Source organism: Dendrobates tinctorius, unplaced genomic scaffold, assembly GCF_039654945.1.
Source record: "Dendrobates tinctorius isolate UK_male_01 unplaced genomic scaffold, ASM3965494v1 ptg000175l, whole genome shotgun sequence".
Taxonomy (NCBI): Eukaryota; Metazoa; Chordata; class Amphibia; order Anura; family Dendrobatidae; genus Dendrobates; species Dendrobates tinctorius.
The window spans coordinates 825,768-847,825 of NW_027361842.1; the positions used below are offsets into that span (position 1 = coordinate 825,768).

General features: G+C 42.2%; 1 protein-coding gene across 3 annotated transcripts in view; it reads left to right on the top strand.

The window, feature by feature from the left end:
- The window catches only part of YJEFN3 (YjeF N-terminal domain containing 3), a 654,481-nt gene that overhangs the window by 516,423 nt on the left and 116,000 nt on the right, over window positions 1-22,058 (top strand). For 2 of the 3 annotated variants that reach the window (XM_073551326.1, XM_073551327.1), the window contains one exon: window positions 5,929-6,079. In XM_073551326.1, coding sequence (XP_073407427.1) covers window positions 5,929-6,079 — 151 coding nt within the window. Of the gene's footprint in view, window positions 1-5,928; window positions 6,080-6,863; window positions 7,081-22,058 lie in introns of all 3 variants that reach the window. The other variant, XR_012221368.1, reaches the window with a different exon arrangement.

Below are 22,058 nucleotides of genomic sequence, written 5' to 3' on the forward strand. Positions count from 1 at the left end.
AGTCCCCAATTTTTTTTATTTTCCCAAGGATAACAGGAGAAATTGGACCACAAAAGTTATTGTCCAATTTGTCCTGAGTATGATGATATTCCATATATGGGAGAAAACTACTGTATGGGCACACGTCAGGACTCGGAAGGGAAGTAGTGACGTTTTGGAATGCAGACTTTGAAGGAATGGTCTGCGAGTGTCATGTCACATTTGGAGATTCCCTGAGGTCCCTAAACTGTGGAAACCCCCCACAAGTGACCCCATTTTGGAAACTAGACCCCCAAGGAACTTATCTAGATGTGTGTTGAGCACCTTGAACCACCAAGTGCTTCACTGAACTTTAACGCCCAGGCGTGAAAATAAAAACAATAATTTTTCTTCCACAAACATGACCTTTTAGTCCCCTAATTTTTTTTAATTTCTCAAGGATAACAGGAGAAATTGGACCACAAAAGTTGTTGTCCAGTTTGTCCTGAGTACGCTGATATTACATATGTGGGAGAAAACTACAGTATGGGCACACGTTGGGCTCGGAAGGGAAGTAGTGACGTTTTGGAATGCAAACTTTGATGGAATGGTCTGCGGGAGTCCCTGATGTGCCTAAACAGTGGAAACCTTCCACAAGCGACCCCATTTTGGAAATTAGACCCCCCCAAGGACCTTATCTAGATGTGTGGTGAGCACTTTGAACCCCCATGTGTGTCACATAACGTAGAGCCATACAAATAAAAAATGATATTTTTCCCCCTAATTTTATATTTTCCCAAGGGTAACAGGAGAAATTGGACCCCAAAAGTTGTTGTCCAATTTGTCCTGAGCACGCTGGTACCCCTTATGTAGGGGTAAACCACTGCTTGGGTGTTTGGCAGAGCATGAAAGGGAAGGAGCACCGTTTGACTTTTTCAATGCAGAATTGGCTGGAATTGAGATCAGATGCCATGTTGCATTTGGAGAACCCCTGATGTGCCCAAACAGTGGAAATCCCCCAATTCTAACTCCAACCCTAACCCCAACACACCCCTAACCCGAATCTCATCCCTAGCCCTAACCCTAGCCCTAACCCTAACACTAGCCCTAACCCTAATAGGAAAATGGAAATAAACACATTTTTTTTAATTTTATTGTTTTTCACTAACTAAGGGGGTGATAAAGGGGGGGTTGATTTACTATTTATGGCGGGTTTTTATGTTTGCCAGCTGTGATACGCTAAAAGATGCTTTTTTATTGTAAAAATAGTTTTTGCATCACCACATTTTGAGAGCTATAATTTTTCCGTATTTTGATCCACAGAGTCATGTGAGGTCTTATTTTTTGCGGAACGAGTTGACGTTTTTATTGGTATCATTTTCGGGCACGTGACATTTTTTGATTTTTGGAACGCAGAATGAACAAAAACCAGCAATTCATGAATTTCTTTTGGGGGGTGCATTTACACCATTCTTCATTTTCACGTCTCTGCATTATAAACTTCTGTGAAGCACTTGGGTGTTCAAAGTGCTCACAACACATCTAGATAAGTTCCTTGGAAGGTCTAGTTTCCAAAATGGGGTCACTTGTGGGGGGTTTCCACTGTTTAGGCACATCAAGGGCTCTGCATACGTATCGACGACCGCAGACTATTCCATCAAAGTCTGCATTTCAAAACGTCACTACTTCCATTCTGAGCCCTGCCGTGTGCCCAAACAATGGTTCCCCCTCACATATGGGGTACCAGTGTACTCAGGACAAACTGGACAACAACTTTTGTGGTCCAATTTATCCTGTTACCCTTGTGAAAATAAAAAAATGCAAGCTAAAAAATAATTTCTTGAGGGGAAAAAATGATTTTTTCTTTTCATGGCTCTGCGTTATAATCTTCTGTGAAGCACTTGTGGGTTCAAGGTGCTCACCACACATCTAGGCAAGTTCCTTATGGGGTCTAGTTTCCACAATGGTGTCACTTGTGGGGGGTTTCCACAGTTTAGGTACATCAAGGGCTCTGCAAATGTAGCATGATGCCCGCAGACCATTCCATCAAAGTCAGCATTTCAAAATGTCACTACTTCCCTTCCGAGCCCTGACGTGTGCCCATACAGTGGTCATCCCCCACATATGGGGTGTCAGCGTACTCAGGACAAACTGGACAACAACTTTTGGGGTCCAATTTCTCCTGTTACCCTTGTGAAAATAAAAAACTGCGGAATAAAAAATATTAGGAAAATTTTTTTTTTATTTTCACGGCTCTGCTTTATAAACTTCTGTGAAGCAACTGGGGGTTTAAAGTGCTCACTATGTATCTAAATAAGTTCCTTAGGGGGTCTAGTTTCCAAAATGGTGTCATTTGTGGGGGAGCTCCAAAGTTTAGGCATACGACATGGTGTCCGCTAACGATTGGAGCTAATTTTTATTTCAAAAAGTCAAATGGCGCTCCTTCCCTTCTGAGCCCTGCTGTGCGCCCAAACAGTGGTTCCCCCCCAATTTCTCCTGTTAGCCATGTGAAAATAAAAAATAGCGTGCTAAAAAATCATTTTTGAGGAAAAAAAATTATTTTTTATTTTCACTGCTCTACGTTATGAACTTTTGTGAAGCACTTGGGGATTCAAAGTGCTCACTACACATCTAGATTAAGTTCCTTAAGGGGTCTAGTTTCCAAAATGGTGTCACTTGTAGGGGGTTTTCACTGTTTAGGCACACAGGGGCTCTCCAAACGCGACATGGTGTCCGATGACGATTGGAGCTAATTTTTTATTCAAAAAGTTAAATGGCGCTCCTTCCCTTCCGGGCCCTGCTGTGTGCCCAAACAGTGGTTTATGACCATATATGAGGTATCAGTGTACTCAGGAGAAATTGCCCAACAAATATTAGGATCCATTTTATCCTGATGCCCATGTGAAAATGAAAAAATTGAGGCTAAAATATAATTTTTGTGAAAAAAAGTACTTTTTTTTTTTTTTTTTACAGATCAATTTGTGAAGCACCTGGGGGTTCAAAGTACTAACTATGCATCTAGATAAGTTCCTTGGGGGGTCTAGTTTCCAAAATGAGGCCATTTGTGGGGAAGCTCCAGTGTTTAGGCACATAGCGACTCTACAAACGCGACATGGCAAGCGCTAAATATTCCAGCATATTTTACATTCAAAAAGTCAAATGGTGCTCCTTCCCTTCTGAGCCCTGCCGTGCGCCCAAACAGTGGTTTATGACCACATATGAGGTATCGGTGTACTCAGGAGAAATTGCCCAACAAATTTTAGTATCCATTTTATCCTGTTGCCCATGTAAAAATGAAAAAAATGATGCTAAAAGAAAATTTGTGTTGGAAAAATTAAAATGTCCATTTTTTTTCCTTCCACGTTTCTTTAGTTCCTGTTAAGCACCTGAAGGGTTAATAATCTTCTAGAATGTAGTTTTGAGTAGCTTGAGGGGTGCAGTTTTTAGAATGGTGTCACTTTTGGGTATTTTCTGCCATATAGACCCCTCAAAGTGACTTCAAATGTGAGGTGGTCCCTAAAACAAATGGTTTTGTAAATTTTGTTGTAAAATGAGAAATCGCTGGTCAACTTTTAACCCTTATAACTTCCTAACAAAAAAAATTGTTTCCAAAATTGTGCTGATGTAAAGTAGACATGTGGGAAATGTTATTTAGTAACTATTTTGTGTCTCATAACTCTCTGGTTTAACAGAATAAAAATTCGAAATTTTCAAAATTTTCACCAAATTTCTGATTTTTTTTTCACAAATAAACGCAAAAATTATCGACCTAAATTTGCCACTAACATGAAGCCCAATATGTCACGAAAAAACAACCTCAGAATCGCTAAGATGCATTGAAGCGTTCCAGAGTTATTACCTCATAAAGGGAAACTGGTCAGAATTGCAAAAAATGGCCTGGTCATTAAGGTCAAAATAGGCTGGGTCATGAAGGGGTTAAAGGGAACACTTAGGGCTCATACTCACTTGTGAGGAAGTCGCACGATTCTCGTGTGAGTCTCTCGCATGAAAACCTAGCACTGCAGCCAGCACTCGGACCGGAGAGGCGGCTGCATAGAAATACATGTAACCGCATGCTCCGGTCCAAGTGCAGGCGGAAGTGCCAGGTTTTCATGCGAGAGACTCACACGGGAATAGTGCAAGTCGCTATCAAGTGAGTATGAGGCCTTTAACACAATGTAGCTCCAAGTCATTCACACTTCTGTGAAATCAATCTGTCCAGTTATGAAGCAACACACTTTTGACCTTTTGTTGGTTCCTGTTCTTTTCCAAGAGCCATAACGTTTTTATTTTTGTGTTAACATTGCCATAAGAAGGTTTGATTTTTTTTTTTGCAGGACAAGTTGTAGTATTGAATGACACTATTTACCTTACCATATAATATAATATAAAAATTGTGAAAAAAAATCCATGTGGGATGAAATGGTGAAAAAATGCTATTCTACTCATGCTGGTTGGGCTTCGTTTATGGTGCTTAATGTAAAATTTATTTGTTAACATAATTCTCTAGGTCAGTAAGATTAAACCAAATGTATAGGCTGGAAAAGTGCTGCATAAAATATGGCATGTTTTATCCTTGCGTTTTTGCGTTTTCTTCCTCAGTCATTAGAATCGGTGAAAATCGCTGAAAAAAGGCTGAAAGAGCTGACACTGATTCAATTTTGCAAGCAAAAAGAAAGCAATGTGAGCATCAGACGTTAGGAATTTCATTTACTTTGCTGGCATTAGGAAATGCTTAAGTTTTTGTAACAAATCTGCCCAAAAAATGCAACAAAAGCACAGCAAATACTTAATGTGTGCACAAACCCCTTGGGCATACCTGCTTCATTTTTGAAGTGTAAGATGTTTCATGAAAACACCAGCGGTGTTTTTGTAAGAAGAAGGACCGGACTGGGGGTACCTCTCTTGCGCCGGGTCCGGACCGACCTTTGCACTCAACAGCAGGGGGCATAGCTAAGCTAAAAAGGGCAGAGCGCGTGAAAAAGCATACAGACTTGGCAGGAACATGCAGCGCGCAGCAGGGGAAGTTTGGTGGTCTGTCCTCTGAGCACCGTGACAGCGCAGGCCTGCGCTATAGAATCCCTGCTGCCACTTACAGAGACTGTGACCAGAGAAATGCCATATGCCCGTTGGCTCCCACAGCAGAAGGTACCCAACGCTCCGGGTCAGTAGATACAGCACGCGTGCCATCTAAGAAAGACCGGGTGACTCACCGATAACTGTACCCACTCTCAACTGCATACTTCTGCCGAGCTTCGTCAAGCTCCGGCAGTGTTAGAGACTGCACTTCACATTGCATCATGAATCCTGGACTCAAGACGCTGCACAAGACGTCAAGGACTCACCGTCACAGCCAGGAACCGGATCATCAATGCCTGCAGGGCGACACCAGACCCGTCACGCGCTAACAGCGCTGGCCCCACCGTTGGAACTTAGGACTCTGCAGTCAGTAAGCTGTCGGACTGATAAGTTAACCCTTAATGAACAGTTGCTATACTTATTACCATTGTTGCTTCACTCTGCACATCTATTGTGCTCATATAGTCCGTAATACCCCTGTCTCTCCCTTCTCCTCCCTGCGTGGAGTATACCCCTGTTCAACTAAAATTAACGTTAACCCTTGCTCTGCCTCCTGTCCGTTACAACATCCCACCACCTGCTCATATTTTTACTGAAAAATCTTCTTTGACCTCTTTTATGCCATTTTTGCAGTGTTTCTTTTTTCATTTATAAGACACTTGTGGCTTTCAACAATGGTCGGGTCTCTTCTTTAGGCTTCTTCAGGGCCGTCGAAGTCTGAAGCGGCTAAAAGAAAACAGATGGAACATATGGACAGCAGGTAGTTTTGGCATTGCTATTCATATGATCTAAGAGTATCCTTACTTAAAAAACAAGAGAACCGCTGTGATCGACTGCCACCCTAGATGTTTTGATGTAGTGAGAGTCTTTACATTTTCTTCAATATTTCAGGTACAGCTAATCAATGATGCATACAATTTTGTGGTGGATGCAGTATTGGGTGTTGAAGAAGACATGGGAGAATTAAAAGAGCCATGGGCAACAATTTTAGCAACAATGAAGCAGATAAAGATGCCAATCATTAGTCTGGACATTCCATCAGGTAAGATGATGAAATGGTATTTCAATATCTTTTTGTGCAGTTTCTGAAAAGAAGTTGCAAAATGTACACTGGCAGGACCCAAACCATCATACTAGTCTCCTCCTAAAGTTACACTAAATCTCCAAGTGAATGATTTTAAACATCAAAATAAGGAAATGGTAGCACTCAATTGCATTAAGGCATGTCAATGTGAAATACATGAAGTGTGAATAGCATAAAGGCTTTTGAAATTTAGGAAAAAGCACATGAGATGCTTAGCACAAAATTTGCCCAAAAAATGTGAGCCCATCCATCAAGGTCATGGTAATCTTATGAATCGGATAGGTCCCTGACCTAACTGCCCAGTATGAACCTATGGCTAACATCTTGGTAAAGCCTATACTTATGGGTTGGTCGGAACCTGATGCGATTAGATGTAATTAAAATCACTGCATGGTTGATGTGCCAGTCAGTTTTCTGTTATTTGTATGCTAGCTTTCTGACTGAGCACTCCGCCCTTCACATGCAGTGATTTTAATTACATCTAATCACATCAGGTTCTGACCAACCCATAAATGGGTCTATGAGTGTTTAGTTGATAGATTTGTATGCTGTTTATAAAGTTAAAAAAAAACTCCCAGAGGCTCACACAGGGAGAGCATGTGACTGTGTTTCCTCTTTTTCCTGTGTCTGTGTATGAGAGAAGTAGCCTGCTGTAGATGCTGCACAGATAGAGACACAAAAATAATTTATTCCTGATCTATTAAGCTTATCATATATTGTTCCTATTTGTTCCTGAATAAAGAAGTTCTGTTGTCACATGCTTGGAGAGTATCCCGAATAATCCGCTGCCAACAGGTCATGGGCCCAGTGGGACACAGAACCCCAGTGTAACACACTAAAAGAAGCACAGAGCAAAAGCGGCATAGAGCAACAGAGAAGATATCCATTAGCAGCAATCCTGTCAAGTTCTCAGTGCAAAGCCTCATTAACCAAGGTGAAGATGCTGCTCATAAGAAAAGGTATGTGGAAATATACTCAGGAACAAGTGCATGAAAGATCATATCTCAGCAATAAGCTTTATCTCATGAGAAAGCTGTATCAGTCTAAGCTAAGTGATGGACAGAATATGCAGGACTACATAAGAAACACCTTAGAGATTGTGAAGCGTCACGGGGTATTGGAGAAGAAAGTAAAGATTTTCATGTTGCTGCACTTCTAATAAGTGGTCTTCTAGAAAGCTATGACACACTCGTGACTGCACTAGATTCATGTCCAGATTGTGAGCTGACACTAGAGTATGTTGAAGGAAAACTTGTGGATGAATTCAAGAGAAAGCCCGCAGCATATAAGCAGCAGTAATTAATCCAGAGCATAAACAGCATTAAAGACACAGGATTTCCCTAAATATAAGAGCAATCTAAGAGAAACTCGTGAATGTTCTGTTGTGTAAAAAGCCTGGCCACCTTAAAGCAGACTGTAGAATTTGGAAAGCAAGAATGAGTCAGCTTAAAAAGCAGAACAGTCATCAAAGGGTTTAAACAGCTGTAAAGGAAGAATCTGCAGGTGTTGAAACTGCATTTAATGCCAGTACAGGCCCATCTGCAAAGCATATATGGTGTATAGATGCTGGTGCAAGCAGTCATATGACAAATAACAAGGATTTCTTCACTGACCTTAATGAAAGCAAGTAAAAAAAGGTCATCTTAGCTAATGGTCACTATATGACTTCAGAAGGAGAGGGAGACTGCAACCTCCACTGTCCAGTTTCCTCAGCACAAAGCTGAAAAATCACAATAAAGGATGTTCTCTATGTCCCCAGCCTTGAAAGCAATCTTCTGTCAGTAAAGAAGCTCAAGCAAAAGGGGAATGTGGTTACTTTTAAAGATAACAGCTGCATCATCATCTCAAAGAAGGGTCACACTCTTGCATAAGGAAAAATCCAAGATGAATTTTATCAGCGAAAATGCAAAGAAAGAGTGTACAATGCTAGACAAGATCTACATAAGAAATATATCCATATGTGGCACAGACGTCTTGGGCACAGAGACTCAGAAACAGTAAGAAAGCTATCTCAACTTGCAAATGTACTGAAATCAACTAGCGTAGTCTAATGATGAAGTGCACTAGCTGTCTTAAAGGGACAATGTCCAGAAAATCCTTTCCTAAAATAAGCACCACTAGATCTGCACAGCCTCTGGATCTGATACATACATACAGATGTATGTGGTCCAATGAGTGTTCAAACTCCTAGCAAGAAGAGATATTTTCTCACATTTATTGATAACTAGCTGAACAGCCCGGCGCTGCCCGGGCATAGTAACTAACTGTGGTTAGTCATAGAAAATTATAATTATCCTCCATCCCATAGTCCCGTGCCCATATACCCATCATACATATCCACGATCCCATAGGTCGTGCCCATATACCCATCATACATATCCTCCATCCCATAGTCGAGTGCCCATATACCCATCACACATCCTCCATCCCATAGTCCCGTTCCCATATACCCATCATACATATCCTCCATCCCATAGTCCGGTGCCCATATACTCATCACACATCCTCCATTCCATAGTCAACCATTATGACATCATAATGAGCGGCAGCAGGGCTTGCAACCTTTGATGACATCAGCGTCGCCATGGCAACCATTGTAACATCATAATGAGGGGCGGGGCTTGATACGCACACACTGCTTCCCCAGTATGCAAATAGGGGCATTGTGACATCACAATGAGGGGCGGGGCTTGACGCGCACACACTTTTTTCCCCAGTATGCAGATAGGGGCAAAATTGTTTGGTGAATTGGAATGCGTGGGGTTAAAATTTCGCCTCACAACATAGCTTAGGACGCTCTCGGGGTCCAGACGTGTGACTGTGCCAAATTTTGTGGCTGTAGCTGCGACAGCGCGGATGCCTATCCCGGACATACACACATACACACACATACACACACACACACACACATACATACATACACACTTTGAGCTTTATATATTAGATAATGCCAGATATACAGTTGTGGACAAAAGTATTGACTCCCCTGCAATTCTGTCAGATAATACTCAGTTTCTTCCTGAAAATGATTGCAAACACAAGTTCTTTGGTAATATTATCTTCATTTAATTTGTCTTAAATGAAAAAACACAAAAAGAATTGTCCTAAAGTCAAATTGGATATAATTCCACACCAAACATAAAAAAGAGGGTGAACAAAAGTATTGGCACTGTTCGAAAAATCATGTGATGCTTCTCTAATTTGTGTAATTAACAGCACCTGTAACTTACCTATGGCACCTAACAGGTGTTGGCAATAACTAAATCACACTTGCAGCCAGTTGACATGGATTAAAGTTGCCTCAACCTCTGTCCTGTGTCCTTGTGTGTACCACATTGAGCATGGAGAAAAGAAAGAAGACCAAAGAACTGTCTGAGGACTTGAGAAACCTAATTGTGAGGAAGCATGAGCTACAAAGTCCATCTCCAAAGACCTGAATGTTCCTGTGTCTACCGTGCGCAGTGTCATCAAGAAGTTTAAAGCCCATGGCACTGTGGCTAACCTTCCTAGATGTGGACGGAAAAGAAAAATTGACAAGAGATTTAAACGCAAGATTGTGCGGATGTTGGATAAAGAACCTCGACTAACATCCAAACAAGTTCAAGCTGCCCTGCAGTCCGAGGGTACAAGAGTGTCAACCCGTACTATCCGTCGGCGTCTGAATGAAAAGGGACTGTATGGTAGGAGACCCAGGAAGACCCCACTTCTTACCCCGAGACATAAAAAAGCCAGGCTGGAGTTTGCCAAAACTTACCTGAAAAAGCCTAAAACATTTTGGAAGAATGTTCTCTGGTCAGATGAGACAAAAGTAGAGCTTTTTGGGCAAAGGCATCAACATAGAGTTTACAGGAGAAAAAAAGAGGCATTCAAAGAAAAAAACACGGTCCCTACAGTCAAACATGGCGGAGGTTCCCTGATGTTTTGGGGTTGCTTTGTTGCCTCTGGCACTGGACTGCTTGACCATGTGCATGGCAATATGAAGCCTGAAGACTACCAACAAGTTTTTCAGCATAATGTAGGGCCCAGTGTGAGAAAGCTGGGTCTCCCTCAGAGGTCATGGGTCTTCCAGCAGGACAATGACCCAAAACACACTAGAAAAGCACTAGAGACTTCTAAGGTGGCCAGCAATGAGTCCAGACCTGAATCCCATAGAACACCTGTGGACAGATCTAAAAATGGCAGTTTGGAGAAGGCACCCTTCAAATATCAGGGACCTGGAGCAGTTTGCCAGAGAAGAATGGTCTAAAATTCCAGCAGAGCATTGTAAGAAACTCATTGATGGTTACCGGAAGCGGTTGGTCACAGTTATTTTGGCTAAAGGTTGTGCAACCAAGTATTAGGCTGAGGGTGCCAATACTTTTATCTGGCCCATTTTTGGAGTTTTGTTTGAAATGATCAATGTTTTGCTTTTTTCTTCATTCTCTTTTGTGTTTTTTCATTTAAGACAAAATAAATAAAGATAATAATACCAAAAAATGTATGATTGCAATCATTTTCAGGAAGAAACTGAGTATTATCTGACAGAATTGCAGGGATGTCAATACTTTTGGCCACAACTGTACAGTCGCCTACCTGCTTCACAGTAAGGATGAAGTTCCACAGAAACTTAAAGAATATCTTGCTGTAGTGTTTAACAAATTTGGAAGAATGCCAACAGCCCTGTGTGCAGATAATGGAATTGAATATACAATTGGTAAGGTGCAAACCATTTTGAAAATGTATGAAATCCTGTTCCTGACTACCATTCCATACAACACACAGCAGAATGACATTGCAGAGAGAGAGAGAACCGTACTCTCTGTGAAAGTGGAAGAAGTATGTTGTATGATTTGATTTTACCTACAACGTATTAATGTATTAAGGAGAAGCCATCATGAGAGCTTGCACTCTTCAAAACAGAGTGCCAGGTAAAGCCACAAATAAATCTCCATATGAGCTATGGAATTGCAAGAAGCCTAACCTGAAGCACCTCAGGATATTTGGAAGCAAAACATTTGTGTATGTTCCCAAAGAAAAACGTTCTAAGTGGGAATCACATGCAAAGCAAGGAGTCCTGGTGGGCTATAGCGAAACTCAAAAGGGATATACTGTACACTGTAGAATCCAGCACCCAAAGACCAACACAGTAACAAGCTTACTGAGCTACCACAATGAAAAGGAAATTGCAAAGCTAGGTGAAATTCTTAACTAGCAATTTGAGACTAAGGACCTTGGAAATGTGACATATTATTTGGGAATCCAAATCCAGAGGGAGGAAGATGGGAGTTTTCTTCTCAACCAAAGTTCTAAAATTTACGCAATCCTAAACCAGTTTGGAATATCAGAAGCCAAAGGTGCGTCACCACACCAATGGATCCGTCCTACTTAAAGTTGGAAGGAGAAGAATATCTGCTACCCAGTAATGAGATACATACTCATTGTGTAAGTCACAGAAAATAGAGATACACAGTGCACAATATAACCACCAGCAGGGGGTATCACAATACACAAATTCTGGGAGAAATAACACTAGTATAGTGTACAAGATATAAGCCTATAACACAATATATGCTGATAGTAACATCATGCGGCTTATTTCAGTTTTAGACATCAATGCACTACTCAAAAATGTAGAGTTTGATAAAAAAATTTTCCCAAATCATGTGACCCAATAACTAAAGTTTTACTGCCAGACAAAAGGCTAATTGTAGAAAAAATGCCAAAAACGTAATTCGTACAATTTTTATGCTGAATGTTCTCTAAAAAAACTGCATAAGGGCATAAAAAGACAGGCTGAGAACTAGCTATCAAATATATACTCTTTTAAAGTGCTATGTGCAGAGTACAAAAATATATATATAAATATATATCTTATATAAATATATAGGCAATAAGTGCCACCAAGGATATATATGAATAAACAGCCTTTATTTAGCTAAACTCCGTCATACCCAGACATGGTGATCGTGTTTCTGTATAGAGAAGCCCAATACTGCAGTGAGAGACCAGCACATAAAATAAACATGGCAGCTGAATGAAGATACCTGACCTGTGAGTGGCAAAGGTTCCCCGACACGCGTTTCGAGTGAGCTTCTTCGTTTTATAAACATATATCTAGTACACTATACTAGTGTTATTTCTCCCAGAATTTGTGTATTGTGATACCCCCTGCTGGTGGTTATATTGTGCACTGTGTATCTCTATTATCTGTGACTTATACAATGAGTATGCATTTTATATATTACCAAATAAATGTTGGTTTTAACCAAATTTGAATGTCTGTTCCAAAATCGTGGTATACACTTCCTTTGTTTTTGCTTGAAGGTTGATTAATAGGAAGTTATTTACAGGCCTTATTGTATGGCATACCCAGCAATGAGAGTTGTAGACAAGCAGTGGGGGCTCTTCTGTACATAGCAACCACAACTCGTCCGGACATCACAGCCACAGTTGGAATTCTCTGCTGACGTGTAAGCAAGCTACGCCAAAGAGACTGGAGTTAAATTAAGAGAATTCTTCAATATCTTAAAGAAACTTAAAGGCTAAAACTTAAGATATTTGCATCAGGAGATCTCACTCTCAGAGGTTATGTGGATACAGACTGAACTAGAGATTCAAGTAATTGGAAATCAACAAGTGGTTACTTGTTCAAGTTAGGAGAAAATTCAATTTCTTGGTCCAGCAGAAAACAAGTGTCAATCGCATTATCTTCTACTGAAGCAGAATATATGTCTGCTGCTTATGCAAGTCAAGAAGTAATTTGGCTGAAACAACTTTTGGAAGATTTCAGCAAGCCATTAGCTCAACCAATAGTTATCTGTGAGGACAATCAAGGATGCATTAAACTTTCCAGCAGTGAGAAGATTAGTGCAAGGACTAAGCACATTGATGTAAAACATCATCACTTACGTGACTTAGTGGAACGTGGTGTACTCGAATTTGTTTATTGTGAGTCTGACAAGATGGTAGCTGATGGTATGGCAAAGCCATTATCAACAGCCAAGTTTGTGGACTTTAGAACCGCAATGGGACTAACAGGATAAGTAGTTTTTGAGTGGGAGTGCTGAAATATGTTTGGTGCAACAACTCCATTTCTGTCTGAGTGTTTAATTGCTAGATTTGTATGCTGTTTATAAAGTTAAAAACAATTCCCAGAGACTCACACAGGGAGAGCATGTGACTGTATTTCCTGTTTTTCCTGTGTCTGTGTATGAGAGAAGCAGCCTGCTGTAGATGCTGCACAGATAAGGCCCTGTCACACACAGCGATATCGCCAGCGAGATCGCTGACTTTGTGACACCACAGCGATCTCACCAGCGATATCGCTGTGTGTGACATGGATCTGCGACTGCCCCCCCTGCCGGGTATCGCTGATCGCATTCCATCATCCTGGAATAATTGCATATTTAAGTGACCCCAAAGGTCTATTATGACGTTATGGGGGTCACAATGTGTAAAATAAATGAAAAATAACAGATAAAAAAATAAATAAAAAAAATATTAAAAATTCCACTGTCAATCCAAATTACTGTTACTAATCCCGCTCTGTAAGAAAACAAATCCAACATAAAAAAATTGTTACAGAATGGGCAATACATTTTATTATGCATTTAAGTAATGCTCTGTGATCATAAATTTTTTTTTTTTTTCAATTTCCTTTATTTTGCCACCAATATTGCCCAATAATAGCAAAATAGAATACAAAAATGACAGTTACATAAAAATGAAGCCCCAAGCATCATGAAAAAAGACACAAAAAGAACTTAAATATCCAAATGATTTTTTTTTTTACAGCTCTTTAAATCGCATGTGTGGAGAACTCCCCAAAAGTGTTTAGTCAAGAATGGGGGTAAATGCCCCGTCTTGAAGTGATTAAACAGTAAATATCTTCAGTGTTTTTTATCTGCTGCATTTTCTGCATGATCCTATGACAGCTAAACTCATCATTTTAACATTTTTCTAAGTCATTTTTTCTTTTTTTTGTCTTATGGTATTCGCTGACATTTTTAGCCAAATAAATTAAAATGGTGTACGTGGTTTATGAATTTGGTGGAAAATAATTATGCTCTTTTTTTAGCAGTCTTTGTGACTTTCTAGCACGAGAGTCATAGAAATTGTTTAAAATGGTGCATGTGTGTCTTCCTCTGTGCCAAAATAAAAACATACTGTTGGGATGAAAATAACTCTATTTCACTGCAGGCTTCTGAATCCTGAAAGCTTGTGTTTTGCATAGTTGTTGACCAGACGAGTGCGTACTCTCTCAATAGGGGTGCACTGAGAGAGGACGAGCACATCTAGGTCACATGTCACTGCATATATGAAATCGCATAAATTCGGTCATGTGACTGCCCACTCTCATTGGCAACACTGGAAAGTCCTGGCAGCATGCACACCACACACTGTCATGAATCTGAAGTTTGCAATCACATACAGTGTTTGGAGGCTTTCATCCCAAGCCTGGACAACCCCTTTAGGAATTACTGCAATTCTGCATACAATTGAAGACCCATCCTACTCCTGAATTAGTACATATGTGTTCTGGAAAAAACATTTTTGTATAGGTGCCATTGATACCAGGGCAGAATTTAAGGAAAAGTAATAGTTGCTACAGGTGACACTTTTCTCTTATGCCAGTAGCAATAAAATTCATCCATTGTTGTTGAGAAGGCTATTGAGGATAATTTTGTATTTGATCTGACAATATCAAAATCAGCTATTAATATCAAGGAGAATTCCTTCTTGTACAAGCCAACATTCTATGGGTCCATTTAAATGAAAGTGCCTCCAATCGGCAAACCTTTGGCCCTCGTTTAATAGCCTGCTTCCACAAGCGGGCCAAAGTTGACGATTCGCAGTAACAAATCTTCAGTTGATCACTAAGTGCACATAGGCTGCCATAGTTTTTGAAAGTGTAAGTCCTGTTTACTCAGGAAGGATGCTCTTGACAAAAAATTATTTCCCCCAATTAATCAACGTTTTGCTCATTCATCAGATGTTCGGCAACCTGTTTATGCTGCAAAATATTCACGAAATGCGTTTTTAAGATTTCTCATTCAGTATAAACGTAGTTTTACCCTCTAAGGGTGGTTTCACATTAGCGCTTTTTAAGCGCACGCACGGCCGGGGGTAGCTCCGCCCCCGAGCCGGCTCTCTGCCCGGCGTGCCCGCCCCTTGCTTGTAGCGCCGCCTCCTAGCGCACAGCGGCGCCTGCGATCGGCGCACCCTATCTTTAGCATAGGGTGCGCAGATCGTGCGCAGGCCGTGCGCTAGTTGCGCTTTGACCTGCGCTGCGCACTTTTGACGGTGCGCCGTGCACGCCAAAATCTGAAAAGTTTGATTTTGGCGCGCACGGCGCACCGTCAAAAGTGCGCAGCGCAGGTCAAAGCGCAACTAGCGCACGGCCTGCGCACGATCTGCGCACCCTATGCTAAAGATAGGGTGCGCCGATCGCAGGCGCCGCTGTGCGCTAGGAGGCGGCGCTACAAGCAAGGGGCGGGCACACCGGGCAGTGAGCCGGCTCGGGGGCGGAGCTACCCCCGGCCGTGCGTGCGCTTAAAAAGCGCTAATGTGAAACCACCCTAATTGGTGTCAAGTCAGATGTAATTTACATTTGTTTGGTTGTGAAGTTCCCAGATTTTGGGTATATGAATAGTTCTTTTTAATTTGTTTTTTACTTTTACATAAAATTATAAGTGAACCTGAACCAATTTCGAGTGTGGCTATACAACCTAAAAGGGTCGTTAAAGGGTCAACATTGACTTTTAGGATTGCTACCTCCAATAGGTGGCACTAGAGTTCTAGTCCTCTTCCTCTCTGAAGAGACAATTTGCATAATTAGCATATTTCCCAGAGGAGCATTGCGGCTTTAAGTCTCCTCACCTCGACATGCTTAGCATGTCATTCTCCGCAAGGAGAAATGATACTTCTTGGATATCGGTCAGACGCCTCTCTCACAGCCAAACCAGATCTTCTCCCACTTTGCACTGATGAGGGGCAGTACCCCGAAACACAGTGTCTGCAAATGGAGATTCTAGCTTGGCTTTTATCCTAAGTCATGTAACTAGGCTCGTTAAAGGGTCAACATTGACTTTTAGGATTGCTACCTCCAATAGGTGGCACTAGAGTTCTAGTCCTCTTCCTCTCTGAAGAGACAATTTGCATAATTAGCATATTTCCCAGAGGAGCATTGCGGCTTTAATTCTCCTCACCTCGACATGCTTAGCATGTCATTCTCCACAAGGAGAAATGATACTTCTTGGATATCGGTCAGACGCCTCTCTCACAGCCAAACCAGATCTTCTCCCACTTTGCACTGATGAGGGGCAGTACCCCGAAACACAGTGTCTGCAAATGGAGATTCTGGCTTGGCTTTTATCCTAAGTCATGTAACTAGGCTCGTTAAAGGGTCAACATTGACTTTTAGGATTGCTACCTCCAATAGGTGGCACTAGAGTTCTAGTCCTCTTCCTCTCTGAAGAGACAATTTGCATAATTAGTATACAACCTAAAGAAACACAATGGAATATTCAGTAATCGGTTACTGTCATGAATAGTCTTTTTGATAAAATGACCATATTTTGAAATAATATAAAGTTGATCATGCAGTTCCTGCAGTATATAAAAACATAGCAATCATGCTTTTCCCTCCCTATCATTAACTGAATGGTCGCATGGTCACAGTGCTCTTAGCTGGAAGGATAGAATTTAATTAAAACCATTTATCCCACACAGGCTTTCATAACTTAAAGGTTAGACTAAGTATAGCTTTACTCTTGTCTCCAACTACAGGCTTTACCGCTGTGTAATCCACGCAATCTTACAACCTATTATTGTTGGTGTAAAAAGTGCTGTGTGCGCATTTTGGGAAAATAACACCATGTGTGAATGCTGCTGGTATTCACAACTGGCATTGGGGACATTAGGTATACAGGACAATTAACTCAAGATGAGAGGTAAAAGCTGAGCCTGATAAAAAGCCAAGTGTCAAATGGGATAAAGTAAGCAGGCTGTATTAAATATGATAAAATACAAATCAAAATTAAATGAAGTGAAAAACCTTGGAACCTTAAGAAAATGATGTGGTTGTTCAATATAAGAAAAATAATACTTTTTCCAGAGACAGCACTGCTACTGTCCCTGGGTTATGTCTGAAATTGCATCTCATAAATCATCAAAGTGAGCTGCTGCAGTCCAGGCACAAATCATGGATAGAAATGAGACTGTCTTTAACGGCTCATTCTCATCTGTGTATAAATCGGATTGCACTCTGATTAATGTTATTCAATGACTCAGTGCTCATCTGCAAGTTTTTTCTCAGCTCGGATCAGAATAGTGAGTGGCTGCTAAGTGGTTTTCAAAATTAGATCTACGGGGAGCGTATAATCTTATCCGAGTCCGGGAAGGAGATGAGTGGAAAACTGCTTTTCTCACTACTGAAGGGTTGTTTGAGAATTTGGTCATGCCTTTCGGTCTGACCAATGCTCCAGCGGTCTTCAAAATTTTCATCAATCACGTGTTCTCTGATTTTATTGGATGTTTTATGATTGTGTATTTGGATGACATACTGATCTACTCACCTGATAAACAGGCTCACATTGGTCATATTCGGGCAGTTCTCCAAGGGCTTCGGGAGAACTGTCTCTTTGCTAAACTAGAGAAATGTTTATTTTTTGTTCAGGAACTGTCTTTTCATTCATTCATTGTGTCTGTTGAGGGGTATCGCATGGATCCTAATAAGTTGCAGGCCATTGTCGATTGGGTTCAACCTTGTGATTTGAAGGCTCTGCAGCGTTTCCTAGGTTTCGCCAATTATTATCGCAAATTTATAAGGGGGTTCTCACAGGTGGTTAAACCCCTCACAGACATGACTCAAAAGGGGGCCGATATCAAGAATTGGTCAACCGCAGCGATAGCGGCGTTTCAGTTTTTAAAAAAATGTTTCATGTCTGCTCCGGTTCTTATTCAACCGGACCCGTCTGAACCATTTATTGTTGAGGTGGATGCCTCAGAGGTGGGGGTGGGGGCGGTGTTGTCCCAGGGACCCGCCACTTTGACTAATTTGAGACCCTGTGACTTTTTCGCGAAGAAATCCTTCCCTGCGGAGAGAAACTATGATGTTGGGAATCGAGAACTTCTGGCCGTGAAGTTGGCCTTTGAAGAATGGAGGCATTTTTTGAAGGGGGCTGTCCATCCTATAACTGTAATTACGGACCACAAGAAGCTAGCTTACATTGAGTCAGCTAAAAGGTTGACTCCTAGACAGGCTAGATGGTCACTTTTTTTTTCCCGATTCCACTTCTCTATCACTTTTCGGCCAGGATCCAAAAATGTCAGAGCTGATGCCTTGTCACTAGTATTGAGCATTCTGATACCGCAAATATCGGGTATCGGCCGATATTCATGGTATCGGAATTCCGATACTGAGTTCCGATACTTTTTGCATATCGAATACCGGAATCGGAAGTTCCCATAATGCTATGAGCCAGTTTGATTTGATTCAGCCAATGAGGAATCCTAAGAAGTGTGGGCACATCCTGTTAGGCATGTAAGCATGTTAACTAATGGCATGGCTGTGATTGGCTGCTGAAATGATGTCATGATGCACTATAAAAGCCACCACCACCATTTTGGGTTCACTCTGCTGTGAATTCAGTTAGGGACAGGACGCTGCTCTTGTGACTCTGAGGGACAGTTAGAAATATCGATTTGCTAGATTGTGCTTTACCCAGGCTCTGTTCACAGCTGTCTGCAAGGTCTGTGTGAGTGCAGCTCACGCTGCAGTGTGTCCTGCAGCACCTCTGGTTGTAGGCCGCTCAGCGTGAGTCACTGCCTCATACATACTTATTTTTGTTTTATTGCTGCTCATTTTTCATTAATTCTCCTCTTAGTGTGCATCCATCCGTATCCATCTACATTGGTAGCAAACACTATTTAGGAGTAGACAGCGGAGCCTTTCTGCAGCCTTTCAGTGCTAGTGCACAGTTCTCTGCACTGTTCACGGCTGTCTGTGAGGTCTCTGTGAGTGAGTGCAGCTCACGCTGTAGTGTGTTCTGCAGCCACCTCTGGTTGTAGTCCGCTCAGCGTGCGTCACTGTCTCATACATTGTCCTTTTTTGCTGTATTGCTGCTTATTTTTCCTGTATTTCTCCTATTAGTGTGCTTCCATCTGTATCCAGCTAGATTGGTTGCAAACACTATATAGGAGTAGATAGAGGAGCCTTTTTTCTGGCTTGTGCCCTGCAGCCCCAGCCAGATTAGTATTAGCCTATTTTTTGGAGCCTCATCTATTGCATTGTAGGTTACCTTCCTGCATTGTGATAGCTCCAAAAGGTTTGTGATACTATCGCTTTTACATCTTTGGGCACATCCTTTTTGTCTTTTTTTTTTAAAAAAAACCATGTAAATAAAGTTCACCAAACACTCCACTTGACAGTTGTGTAGGCCACATTAGCTCATATTAAAATGTAGTCCACACACACACTTCATAAAATTAGTGTTTCTTATACCAGTTAGCAGCTGTTCAGGAATAAGTACACTAAGCCCCCCTTAGTACTTTTCTGCCTATCTTTATCAGTCTACCAAGATGAAGAAGGCAGGGAGTAAGGCACGTGGTCGTGGGTGTCGAGTTTCAGCAGGGAGAGGACGTGGAGATTCTGTGCCTGCTGTGGGCACCAGTGACTCAGCATCCCCCAATTTTCCAGGGAACAGTCCTTTATGCGCAGCTTTGTTGGACCTCGCCGTACCCCACTGCTGCAGGACAAACAAATTGAAGCCGTTGTCGGATGGATGGCAGCTAACGCATTGACTTCAATTACTTCCACATCCACTCAGGGCCAGAGCACTGAAGAGCAATCATCTGTCTCTTCACCACCTGCCAAATTGCCCAGGCAGTCAGAGAGCCCTGGACAGGAGCCATCTCTACTTCTGTTCTCTGAATCTCTTGGCTTGGAAACAGGGGGCCAGCCAAGCAGCATTCTAGAATGTGAAGAAGAGGGAGTATGCAATGATGCGCAACTGCTTTGTCTTGCAGTGCGTGGACCTTTTTTGACACAGTTATTATTATTATTATTATTATTATTATTATTATTATTATTTATTGTTATAGCGCCATTTATTCCATGGCGCTTTACATGTGAGGAGGGGTATACATAAAAACAAGTACAATAATCTTAAACAATACAAGTCATAACTGGTACAGGAGGAGAGAGGACCCTGCCCGCGAGGGCTCACAATCTTCAAGGGATGGGTGGTAATACAGTAGGCGAGGGTAGAGCTGGTCGTGCAGCGGTTTGGTCGATCGGTGGTTACTGCAGGTTATAGGCTTGTCGAAAGAGGTGGGTCTTCAGGCTCTTTTTGAAGGTTTCGATGGTAGGTGAGAGTCTGATATGATGTGGTAGAGAGTTCCAGAGTAGGGGTGATGCGCGAGAGAAATCTTGTATGCGATTGTGGGAAGAGGAGATAAGAGGGGAGTAGAGAAGGAGATCTTGTGAGGATCGGAGGTTGCGTGCAGGAAAGTACCGGGAGACGAGGTCACAGATGTATGGAGGAGACAAGTTGTGGATGGCTTTGTATGTCATGGTTAGGGTTTTGTAATGGAGTCTCTGGGCAATTGGGAGCCAGTGAAGGGATTGACAGAGGGGAGAAGCTGGGGAATAGCGGGGGGACAGGTGGATTAGTCGGGCAGCAGAGTTTAGAATAGATTGGAGGGGTGCGAGAGTGTTTGAGGGGAGGCCACAGAGCATGAGGTTGCAGTAGTCAAGGCGAGAGATGATGAGGGCATGGACTAGGGTTTTTGCAGATTCTTGGGTGAGGAATGAACGGATGCGTGAAATATTTTTGAGCTGAAGTCGGCATGAAGTGGAAAGGGTTTGGATATGTGGTTTGAAGGAGAGATCAGCGTCAAGGATTACTCCGAGGCAGCGAGCTTGTGGGACTGGGGAGAGTGGGCAGTCATTTACTGTAATTGATAGGTTCGTAGGGGGGGTCGCGTGAGATGGGGGAAAGATGATGAATTCTGTTTTGTCCATGTTGAGTTTCAGATATCTAGTGGAGAAGAAGGATGAAATAGTGGACAGACATTGAGGGATTCTGGTTAGTAGGGAGGTGATATCTGGTCCAGACAGTTGCAGATGACATTTGCTTTGTCAAATGCAAGCTGTGTAATCAGAAAGTCAAAAGAGGGAAAAGAGTCAGCAACCTCAATACCACAAATATGTGGAAACATGTGAGGACCAATCACGTGGTGGAGTTACAAAGACACACTGAAGACGTAGGCCACTCTACAGCCATTGGTAGCACAGGCATGGGAGAAAAGGCGGCCATACTCGGCAAACCATCCCCGAGCACAGGCTCTGAATGCTGGCATTGCCAAACTACTGGCCCTTGAAATGCTGTCATTCAGGCTGGTGAAGACTGACACCTTCCGGGACTTCATGGCATTGGCAGTCCCACAATACACCATGCCCAGCCGCTTTTATTTCAGCAGGCGAGCCATCCCTGACCTGCAGAAACATGTGCAGGCAAACATAAAACATGCACTACTAAACTCCGTCAGTAGCAAGGTCCACCTGACCACTGATACGTGGACCAGTAACCATAGACAGGGATGATACCTTTCCCTCACTGCCCATTGGGTCAATGTTGTGGAGCCGGGTACAGATCTTGAGAGTGGCGCTGTACGTGTTCTGCCATCTCCAAGGATTGCAGGAATCCAGTCTGTACACATTGACTCCTCCTCATACTCCAGTTCCTCAGAATCAGTGCTGCAGGAGCCGTCATGGTCTACCTCCACATGGACCCATGAACGCTTACCTGTTACGACCGATATGAGCACAGCCATGGCCAAACGTCAACAGGCCGTACTGAAATTAATTCATTTGGGGAATCGAAGCCACACAGCGCAGTAGCTCTGGAATGCCATCAAGCAGGAGAGCGATGTGTGGCTTATGCCAGCGAATCTC